This window comes from Gorilla gorilla, chromosome 1 (assembly GCF_029281585.2).
Source record: "Gorilla gorilla gorilla isolate KB3781 chromosome 1, NHGRI_mGorGor1-v2.1_pri, whole genome shotgun sequence".
Taxonomy (NCBI): Eukaryota; Metazoa; Chordata; class Mammalia; order Primates; family Hominidae; genus Gorilla; species Gorilla gorilla.
The window spans coordinates 36,261,710-36,273,634 of record NC_073224.2 but is presented as its reverse complement, the minus strand read 5'-3'; the positions used below and the strand labels follow the sequence as shown (position 1 = coordinate 36,273,634).

At 41.0% G+C, this 11,925-nt stretch overlaps 1 protein-coding gene across 1 annotated transcript in view; it reads left to right on the top strand.

The window, feature by feature from the left end:
• The first annotated feature begins 25 nt into the window (after positions 1-25).
• Positions 26-11,925, top strand: part of AIDA (axin interactor, dorsalization associated) — a 44,371-nt gene continuing 32,471 nt past the window's right edge. Inside the window, exons 1-2 of the mRNA XM_004028442.5 lie at positions 26-310; positions 9,278-9,347. Of these exons, the coding sequence (XP_004028491.1) occupies positions 201-310; positions 9,278-9,347 (180 nt within the window). The 5' untranslated portion in view covers positions 26-200. The remainder of the gene's footprint in view (positions 311-9,277; positions 9,348-11,925) is intronic.

The window sequence follows — 11,925 nt, the reverse complement described above, 5'->3', positions numbered from 1 at the left end:
TCGGCGGGGCGGTCGCTTTGGAGCCGCAAAGTTTGGCTGTGGCGGCAAATGGGCTTGGGCGGCTCCTCGGCGGGTGGCGGTGGTGGCCGTAGCGGTTCCTCCTGGCCCTGTTAATGTCGGGGCCAGGCCGGGGGAGGATGGCGCCCTAGAGCCCGGCCCTGCTGGGGTAGGGGCGGGAGGGGACGGGGTGGGGACCGGCCATGTCGGAGGTGACCCGGAGTCTGCTGCAGCGCTGGGGCGCCAGTTTTAGGAGAGGCGCCGACTTCGACTCTTGGGGCCAGCTGGTGGAGGCGATAGACGAGTATCAGATGTGAGTAACTAACCGCGGGAGCGGGCCAGACCGGCTCCAGTCGTGCGCCTCTCCCTTGTTTCTGTCGGTGTCTCTCATCACTGTATCTGCAGCCAAGGCTTCTCAGGGTGGGGCTCCGCAGGCACTGGGGCTGAGATCCCTCGCCACCAGCCCCAGCGAGGCTGCTCTGGGGACAACGGCTCCGCTCTCTGGGGTGACTCGCCTTCTTCCCTCTCCGCCTCCGCAGGACTGTTCCATTCAACAGGTAGCCCTTCTTTCCTGGGGCGCAGGCCCCAGCAGGCTATCTGCTTAGTTCGTTTCCACCGTCTCGCGAGTCCCCCACTTGGCAGTCAGTTTCCTTTCCTCCTCCTCTCCCAGGTTGCCTTTCCTCGATTTCCTTTTGAAATTCTCTGAGGAATACTTGTGTGTTCTCCGCCCACGTTCCAAGGATGAGTGGCCTTGCTCTGTGTGTGTCTTCCTTCTTCCATGTGTAGGAAAGGAGGGAACTGTGCGATTGAGGGGATGGGGGGGAGCTCAGGAAGCAACGAGGGCCAGGGATACCTCTTCTGCCAAAAGAAGGGTCTCCTCTCGCGCTGCTTCTCCACCCCTCTTTCTGGTGAGCCGTGTTTTCAGAATTCCACCTCGATTTCGTTTCGGTTTCTGGGACTGTTATTTGGTAGGCTGTGAGTCCCACCCACCCCCTCGCTCGGTTGCCTTGGGTGGAGTCCGCGCAGGATGTGAACCGAAGAGAGCAAAATGTGAATTAATGGACCACGCACAGGAGCTCCACGCCCTCCTTGGATCCCTCCTCCTTTTCCTGTATATAACGTATAGCCGCAGGGTACAAGTGAGTACCAGTTTCCTTGAGCAACCTAAGACCAATTTCTTGCCCTTTCTGGTTTCCACAGAAAACTTCAGGGTTGTCTTAAAAAATAAAAGACAAGATTTATATACACATGAAACCTTGCTTAGGTTTTTGCACATTTTACTGAACTTAAGAACTATCTGCCAAAATGCTATTGTTTGCAAACTCGCCATTAATTATTCTTTGTTTAAAGCAAGTTATTGTTTGAGATTTCACTGAGTATGAAACCACGTATGAGTAGAATACCCCTGGCCTCCCCCACCCCCCCATCCGCCCCCGACACACGACGATTTCTGGCAAGAATATACGCTTGGTACTTGGAAGATCTAAACTCTTATCGTCTCCCCGCAATAGTTATTTGTTTTTATCTATTAAGATAATTTAAATGTGTAGGTACTGACTTTGAATCGCCTGTAGTTTCAAAAAGCTCTGACAAAAACCCGTGCTCTGGGCCATTTTGCGATGTGTAACAACTACTAGCATTTGTTTTGCACTTTTACATGATTTCATTTGCTCTTGCAGTAACCCAGTGAGAATATAATTATTCTCATTTTACGAAATGAGGAAAACTGAAGCTCAGGTTAAACAGATTACTCAGGTCACAAGCTGATACCACTGAAATCTGGGATTTAAAAAAGAAAATCCAAATCCTGTCTCTACTACAGAGTGCTTAAGATGTACTGAGAGAGTAATTCTGTAAGTGAATTAGACAAATGATAAGATTTTCTTTATTACTGGAGAACACACCCTTCCATACTGTAGCCAATTAGTAAGCACCTATGTATACCCATTCTGTATATTAACTAATATTGCATAGTTTGAAATAGAAAGCCATCTCTTACTTGTGATGTGGTGAGACCTAGCAGCTGTTGACACTGGGCAGCCGACTTCACAATGGAAAGTGAAGAATACCATGTCCAATTGAAATTACAAAGGAAAATTGAATATGCAAGCTGTTTAGTTTGAATTTCTAGGAACATGAAGGTGAGGGTGATAGGCACGTGCAAATCCATTGTTGGACCTCAGTACTAACCATTGAACTTCATGATTCTAGTAGTCCTCAAATTATAAAAACTGCCAGGGTCAAATTTCAGTGAAAACGTAATGATTGGCTTAAATTCTGTAAACATGTAGGCGACATATAAAATGAGGTCAAGAGTTAAAAATTACCTAATATATCCAGAAATGAATGCAAATTATCTTTTTCATTTGAAATATCTGGGAGGAAAGGCTGCAGCAAAATAGACCAATTGGGGGCCACTATAATGATGTAAACAAGAATTGACAGGATTTAGTTACTAACTGGATATCGAGGGTGTAGAAGGAGGAAGAGTCTAGGATCGTTGGGATTTCTAATTGGGTAGGCAGCAATCTTATCGCCATACAACACACAGGAGCTGCTTTATGGGAGGGATGTAGGGGGAGAGATAGTGCATATCTGTATTATCATAATGTAATAATACTGTAGCTTAAACAATTTCATGACTCAACAACTAAGGGTTAGGGATACAAAGATGAATAAAATTTGATTTCTGCCCTCAAAGCACTGAGAATCCAATGGAAGATTTTAGAGTAACTGGGTGTTGCAATTATGGAAGTATGAAAAGAGTAAGTGCTCCCACACTCCTTGCTATTTCCTGGAACATAGTTCTGCCTTAGGGCTCTTGTATTTTTTTTTCTGGGGCACTTTTCCCCCCATTATCTGTTTGGGTCACTTTGTCACCTCCTTCAGGTCTTTGTTCAAATATCCTCAATGAGGCTGTCTCTGGCCACCCTGTTTAAAATTGCAAAGTCTCTTGTCCACCCCCACTGCCTCTATCTCAGTTTCACACCTCCTGCTCCCCATCCTGCTTCATTTTTTTCATTTTTTTCCATGGTACTTACCACAATTGAAAATATATTTTCTTTTTTTGTTTGTTTTGTTTTTTCTGAGACAGAGTCTTGCTCTGTCGCCCAGGCTGGAGTGCAGTGGCGCGATCGCGGCTCACTGCAACCTGTGCCTCCCGGGTTCAAGCAATACTCCTGCCTCAGCCTCCTGAGTAGCTGGGATTACAGGCGCGCACCACCACGTCCAACTAATTTTTGTATTTTTAGTAGAGACCAGGTTTCACCATCTTGGCCAGGCTGGTCTTGAACTCCTGACCTCGTGATCCACCCGCCTCAGCCTCCCAGAGTGCTGAGATTACAGGCATGAGCCACCGTGCCCTGCCACAGTTGAAAATATATTTTCTGTATTTGTTTTGTTTACTGTCTCTTTCCCCACTGGACTGTAAGCTCTTTGAGGGTAAAGTATGGGCGTATGTTGCAGGGTGTTGGGGCAGTGTCTATTTTGTTCTCTACTGTATACTGTATCCACACGTCATTGTTTGTTTAGATATTATGTAATTATTCTATTGAATGGATGAATTTAGGAGTATACTATGGGAGCATTAAGGAGTTGATGCCAAAATGCTATTGGAAGATTTAAATGAATTCTGTCAAGACTAAAATAGGCATCCAAAGTATTAGATGATCAATTAAAAGTAACTGCATTTAGCTATCTGGGGATATGTGGCCCCTAACTTATGGTAGAGTGGCACAGAAACTGTTGCTCAGAATCAGACATTTCACAGGATCAATCCTGAGATATTTATCTAGCACATGGATACTCAATAAATATCTGCTAACTGGTTGGGTGTGGTGGCTCACGCCTGTCATCCTAGCACTGGGAGGCTGAGGCAGGCAGATCACTTGAGGTCAGGAGTTCAAGACCATCCCGGCCAACATGACGAAACCCCCTCTCTACTAAAAATACAAAAACATTAGCCGAGCTTGGTGGTGTGTGCCTGTAGTCCCAGCTGCTCGGGAGGCTGAGGCACAAGAATTGCTCGAACCCGGGAGGTGGAGGTTGCAGTGAGGGGAGATCGTGCCACTGCACTCCAGCCTGGGTGACGGAGCGAGACTCGTCTTAAAAAAAACAATAAATATCTGCTAAGTGAATCAATGAGTCTGAAGACTGGATAATGGCTACTTGTCTTTTTTTTTTTGAGATGGATTCTCACTCTGTCACCCAGGCTGGAGTGCAGTGGTGCGATTTCGGCTCACTGCAACCTCCACTTCCCAGGTTCAAGTGATTCTCCTGCCTCAGCCTCCTCAGTAGCTGGGTCTACAGGCGCTTGCCACCACACCTGGCTAATTTTTTTTTATTTTTAGTAGAGACGGGGTTTCACCATGTTGGCCAGGCTGGTCTCGAACTCCTGACCTCAAGTGATCTGCCTGCCTTGGCCTCCCAAAGTGCTGGGATTACAGGCATGAGCCACCAGGCCCGGCCCCACTTGTCATTTTTGCTGTGCTTTATGTCTCTGCTACTTAAAGTGTGGTCCACAGATTGGTGATGGTCTGTAAACTGTTACCGCTCTGCAGTAAGATAAGGAAAGAAATTGAGAGTAAGCATGTGGAAACTTTATAGCAATTTGACATCCTCATGATATTTTTGAAATTGTATTTTACAAAAGTATTAGTCTAGAACAAATTTGGGGAAAAAGCGATCCTTTGCTGCAGATGGTTTGAGAAGCACGAATTTCTATGTCACAGAATGCTGTGGGGTTTCCAGGAGTTACTTGTGTATGTGCTTAAGGTATGTTTAAAACTCTCCCTTGAGAATAGTCCCGTTTTACTTGTAGGTACCTTTGTAGGGTGAGATGAGTCTCTAGAGAAGAATATTTGACAGGTTTATTTCACTTTTCCTAATAGAATGTCAACTTTTATTTGCTCATCTAATATTCAGAACGTGTAGATTTCCCTCAGTGGACAAAATCAGGTGTCACTTTGTCTTAAAATGGTATACTCATTTGTGGATATAGAAAATTAATTTTTCATGTCGGCTTAAAAAGTTTTTATGGCTGGGTGCGGTGGCTCAGGCCTGTAATCCCAGCACTTTGGGAGGCCTTAGATGGGTAGAATGCTTGAGCTCAGGAGTTCAAGACCAGCCTTGGCAACATAGCAAAACCCAGTCTCTACAAAACACACAAAAATTAGCCTGGTGTGGTGGTACACGCCTGTGGTCTCAGCTACTCAGGAGGCTGAGGTAGGAGGATTGCTTGAGCCCCAGAGACAGAGGTTGCAGTGAGCCAACATCATGCCACTGCACTACAGCCTGCACAAGTTTTTTTTTTTTCCTCCTGTCTCAAAAAAAAAGTTATTTTACAGACAGCTTTATTGAGGTATAATTTATATACATGAAATTCATCTATTTTACATGTACAATGTAATGATTTTTTAGTGAAATTTACCAAGATGTGCAACCATCATTACAGATTTTAGAAAATTTCCATCACCCCCACAAGACACCTAGTGTTCATTTGCAGTCACTCCATATTCACACTCTAGCCACAGACTACCTCTAATCTACATTTTGTCTCTATAGATTTGTCTTTTCCAGACATTTCACGAAATTTGAATCATGCAGTATGTGATTTTTTTTTTTTTTTTTTTTTGAGGTGCAGTCTCACTCTGTTACCCTGGGTGGAGTGCAGGGGGGTGATCTAGGCTCACTGCAACCTCCATGGTTTTCGTGCCTCAGCCTCCCGAGTAGCTGGGATTACAGGTGCGCATCACCACGCCTGGCTAATTTTTGTATTTTTTTGTAGAGACAGGGTTTCACCATGTTGGCCAGGCTGGTCTCGAACTCCTCACCTCAAGTGATCCACCTGCCTCGGCCTCCCAAAGTGCTGGGATTACAGGCATGAGCCACCACATGCCGGGTGTGATCTTTTGCATCTGACTTCTTTCATTTAGCATAGTGTTTTTAAGTTTCATCTATGTTATAGCATGTCATTGCTTTTTTTTTTTAAATTGGTGTGTAATACCACATTTTATGGATATACCATATTTGGTGTATCCTTTCACTAGTTGGTGGACATTTGGATTGTTTCTACTTTTGGACTGTTATTGGTAATACTGCCCTGAACATTCAAATGCAAGTCTTTGCATGGACATATATTTTCATTTTTCTTGGGTAGATGCCTAGGAGTGGAATTACTGGGTCATATGATAAATTTATGTGTAACTTTATAAAGAAACTGCCAAATAATTCTCCAAACTGGGTGTATCATTTTATATTTGTACCAGCAGTGCAGGAGGGTTCCAGTTTCTTCATATCACCAGCATTTGTTATTGTCTTTTGGATTATAGCCATTCTAGTGGGTGTATAATACATACCTCACTGTGGTTTTAATCTGCATTTCTTTAGTGACTAATAAAGTTGAGTGTCTTTTTGTATGCTTCCTTTCCTTCTGTAAATTTTTTAACTATCTTTTCAAATCTTTTATGCATTTTAAAATTGAGTTTCCTGTCTTTTATCTATTGAATTCTAAGTGATCTTTATATATTCTGGATACAGTCTTTTATCAGATATATGATTTGCAAATATTTCCTCCGATTCTTTTGTGCATTTTTTTTTTTTTGATGGAGTTTTGGTCTTGTTACTCAGGCTGGAGTGCAGTGGTGCGATCTTAGCTCACTGCACTCTTTGCCTCCCAGGTTCAAGTGATTCTCCTGCCTCAGCCTCCCCAGTAGCTGGGATTACAGGTGCCAGCCACCACGCCCAGCTAATTTTCATATTTTTAGTAGAGACGGGTTTCACCATGTTGGCTAGGCTGGTCTTGAACTCCTCACCTCAGGTGATCCACCCACTTGGCCTCCCAAAGTGCTGGGATTACAGGTGTGAGCCACTCTGCCTGGCCTTGCATAATTTTTATGCAAGATTCCTTTTGAATCAAGCATCCTTCCTTTCCCTATTGCCAATTAGCGTTTGAACAGGAGTGTAGAACTACACCCTTCTGACAGTGATTCTGCTTAGGTTGATGGCCACCACTGCAAATTATGTGTAGAATTACTCAAAGAAACTCATTCCACACTGTAACTTCCCTGAGTTCAGGGATGTACAGTTGATGTTGTTAAGGATACAGAGTATAGATTCCTTGGGAGTACTCCATGTAGGTGGTAGGCCAGTTAAGAGTTAGAAAAGAAACCAAGTACAGAACAAAGACAATGGCTATGTTGTTTCTATTTGTACCTTCTCCTGTATAGAATCCACAAAAAGTGAGTCTATGAATGACATTTTAGGGAAAATATTATGAGGCTTCCAGCTTTGGGAGAAAAGAAATAAATGAATGGAAGCAGTTCAACTAAGTAACACAGTGGAGCTATCTTGCAAATATTAAGTTTTTTGGTAGCTAATTATTGCCTTATGTTAAGGAGGATGCAAACCTTTCATAAATTGGATAGAGGCCATCAAGAATAAGGTACTTTATGCCTTATCTTTAAAGACATGATTGCATAGAACTCCCATCTAGTACATTTTATTTGGAAACATAAACTATCTCCTGCAGTTGGCTTGGTAGAAAATCTAACACTTGCTACCCTTTGTATTCCTGTTCCTATTGCCCACCCAGAATAGTACATAGTATGGTTGGGAGTTTAATTTTCAAATTCTTATGTCAGTTTTTTCCCTTATATTTTTTTAAAATTGAGATAAATATCACATCACATGAAACTTACCAGTTTAAAGCATACAATTCCATGGTTTTTAGTGTATTCACAGTGTTGTACAACCATTTCCACTGTCTAATTCCTGAACATTCCCATCACTCCCAAAAGAAACCCCATACTTGGTATCAGTTACTCCCAGTTCCCTCATCTCCTGGCAACCACTAATCTGCTTTTTGTCTCTGTGGATTGATCTAGTCTGGACATTTCATATAAATGGAATCATATAACGTATAATCTTTTGCGTCTGGCTTTTTTCATTTAGCATAATGTTTTTGAAGTTCATCTGTGTTACACATGTTAGTAGTACTTCATTCCTCTTTTTGACTGAATAATTTTCCATTGAATGGATATACCACATTTTGTTTATCCATTCATCAGTTGATGGACATTTTGGTTGTTTTCACTTTTTGGCTGTACATTTGTGTTCAGTTTTTTTTGTGTAAACATATGGTTTTCAGTTCTCTTGGATATATACCTAGGATTTTTAAATTGCTGGGTCGTACAGTAAGTCTATATTTAACTTTTTGAGGAATGGCCAAATTGTTTTCTACAGTGGCTGGTGCCATTTTACATTCCCACCAGCAATATCTGAGGGTTCCAGTTTTTCACATCCTGTCAGTATCTGTTATCTTCTCTCTCTCTCTTTCCCCCATAAGGATGCAGTTCCATTTTTTAAAAAATTGTACTCATTCTAGTGGGTATGAAGTGATAGCTCATTGTGATTTTGATCTGTGTTTTCATAATGACTAGTAATGTTGATCATCTTTTCATGTGCTTATTGACCATTTTATGTCTTCTTTGGAGAACTGTCTATTCAAATCCTTTGTCCAAAATTGGTCTTTTTATAGTTGAAACCATAGTTTTATAGTTTAGCTTGTAAGAGGGTTGACTTTTACAAACTAAACTATACAAGTTTTTTGCTGTCTCAGAAATAACTTTGGGTCCTTATTGTTGAGCTTGGACTAATAATATAGATCCATCCATTAAAAACTCATGCACGGCCTAGCTGTTATTTTTAAGTATAATGATAATTGGATAGACAATGATTTATGTTGCTGATTGGTGGAGAATTTGCTTTATTTTCCATGAAAACATGTTTTCAAAAGTATATATTGATAGTAGGATGGATTATTACCACTTCGTCATTGCTGTAATTTGGATTAGGACTAATTTTACTACCAAGTTAATGACAGACTGATAAAGTATCTCTGGTTGGTATAATCACTGGTGCTCCCTGGAAGTGTTTAAGCAGAATCTGGACAATTACTTATTGGCTTATTAAAGAAGAAAGTCATGCATACTAAAGAAAGTTGGATTAGATGCCCTTTGAGATTCTTTCCAGCTCTGTTTTTACTGCCTAGAGCTGAAGTTTGTCCCAGTGAATTGGTATGAAAAGTATTGTATCTTATTTTCATCATCACTGTATAAAGAGTTTTTTTTTTTTTTGAGAAGAATTTGGTTCTTAATGTAGATTTATATTTTAAAAACAGGACAATAATTGTACTTCAAATGTTAAAAAGCTTTAAATTGTTACACTTTGTTGCAGTAGTTTGCTTTTCTTCCATTCTAAAGAATATGTTTTCTTCTTACAGATTAGCAAGACATCTACAAAAGGAGGCCCAAGCTCAACACAATAATTCTGAATTCACAGAAGAACAAAAGGTACCATAAAATAATCTCTAGATAGATCAGATTCCAAACAAAAAGTGTTTTGTCTTTTGAGTTCATTAAGCAAAACAAAAAACAACAAAACAAAAACAAAAAACTGTTATACTTAAGTAAAAAGAATGATATTGATTATGCTTTGCCTAACATTAAGTGATTATTTAGAGATACCATATGACTTATCAATTTAAAACAATGCAATTGTTGTACTCAGCCATTTAGGCTTTGCTTAACTTTGCTTAACTTTAGTGGAGACCATCCATGCTTTCGCTGAAGAGGGGGAGAACCCAATCCACACTTCGGTGAAGACTGGGGAAACCCAGAGACTGGAGTGTGTCTAGAGTCCTTGGGAAAATAGAAAGATTGTGGGTAATTGCATTCCACCCCAACACTTACTTGATTCTGAACTTTCCTAACTCCTATCTACCTTCTCTCAGAACAAACAAATACACACAAAAAACAAAAGACCAAGACAAACCAAAACACCTCTCCACTGAAAAAAATTAGTTCAAGTCAAGAATTTGGCATAAAAATCCATCTGCAAAATAAATGCGTAAGGTTGCAAAATGTTTCAATCGTGCCTTTTCTCCTTGAATTAAATTTTTTGTGTGTCAAGTTGAGTTTCTAAACTGTTAGTGATTATGAAAAATGGGCGACTGAAGCTTTAAGAGTGAGAAGGAATGGGAGGAAACAACTCCCATTTTCTCTTGGCTCAGAGTATCTAGTGTTAAGTCAATGTTTAATCTTGTAGATAATGAAAAAAAAAGTGTCAGTCTATCCCCCATCTCTTAAGAAAAGACAGTGTGAAAACTATGGCGACATAATTTGCTCTTATTCTTTACAAAGGGAATGTACAAAGGGAGTGGTAATGATTTTTCCACACTTTTACGGTAAGCCTAACAACATCCATTTTAGTCTATTCATCTACGTTCATTTGACTCTTTATTTATAGGAGTTTGGGAAGAAGAAGCCCCTAAAGATTAGGGTTAGCCATATTTCTTACACAAGTTAGTATATTTGCATTTTAAAAATATTTAGGATCTACTTTATCTAATGTACTTTTTTATTTTGTATTTAAAAAACAAAAATCACCACAATTTAAAAGAATTTTTTTTTTTTTTTTTTTTTTTTTTGGCTGGGTGTGGTAGCTTACGCCTGTAATCCCAGCACTTTGGGAGGCCGAGGCGGGCAGATCACTTGAGGTCAGGAGTTTGAGACCAGCCTGGCCAATATGGTAAAACCCCGTCTCTACTAAAAATACAAAAATTAGCCGAGTGTAGTGGTACGTACCTGTAATCCCAGCTACTAGGGAGGCTGAGGCAAGAGAATCACTTGAACCTGGGAGGCAGAGGCTGCAGTGAGCTGAGATAGCACCACTGCACTCCAGCCTGAGCAACAGCCAGAGCAAGACTCTTGTCTTGAAAATAAATAAATTTTTAGAAAAAGAATATTTTTTTTTCTTAGTAGCTCCTAATATACACAATAGATATTAGGAGTCTTAGGATTTTAGCCCTGGAAAATAATGACCACAGTGGAAATTACTGATTTGCTTAAGGAAAGGAGCCTCTGTAAAATCTGAAATTTTTCTAGGAATTGATTAGGAAATGATCAGCTGGCATCACAGAATTGGGAGTTACAGTACCTAAATTTTGATAAACAGAATCACAGATAGCCACATATATAAATTAATAGCTATCAGAATGTGTTATGAATATGGAAACAGAATGAAAACTTAAGGAATTAAAAAATGTTTAATCTTTAATCACCTGTTTGAGTTACTTGCATCCTGTTTCCAACATATATTGCTGAGGTATAGGACTTCTGAGCCAAATGACCTCAAATATAAAGTGATTTGACCTAAAACACACCAAAAATTATATTTAAAGAAAAATACCACTGGGCATGGTGCCACATGCCTGTAATCTTAGCACTTTGGGAGGTCGAGTTGGGAAGATTGTTTCAGCCCAGGAGTTCAAGACCGGCCTGGGCAACATGGTGAAACCCCATCTCTACTGAAAATACAAAAATTAGGTAGGCGTGGTGGTGTAAGCCTGTAGTTCCAGCTACTTGGGAGGCTGAGGTGGGAGGATCACCTGAACTCGGGAGGCAGAGATTGCAGTGAGCTGAGATCATGCCACTGCACTCCAGCCTGGGCGACACAGTTGAGACCCTGTCCCCCCCCCAAACAAAAAAATCAAGAAATGAGCCTATCGTATAATGATTAGACTGATGAGAAAAAATTAACTTTTTCTTAATTTTCTTCAACTTTCTAAGGCTGAAGCTGGTGTTTGATAAAGCTATTTAGTTTTAAATTTATAGCTATTCCTTAGCAGCCACATGGCCACTGTCTTTTTTCAGCTTATCTTTGGTTGCAAAGACCCGCAGATCTTTTTTTTTTTTTTTTTGAGACGGAGTCTTGCTCTGTCGCCCAGGCCGGAGTGCAGTGGCGCTATCGCGGCTCACTGCAAGCTCCGCCTCCCGGGTTCACGCCATTCTCCTGCCTCAGCCTCCCAAGTAGCTGGGACTAAGACGCCCGCCACCGCGCCCAGCTAATTTTTTGTATTTTTAGTAGAGA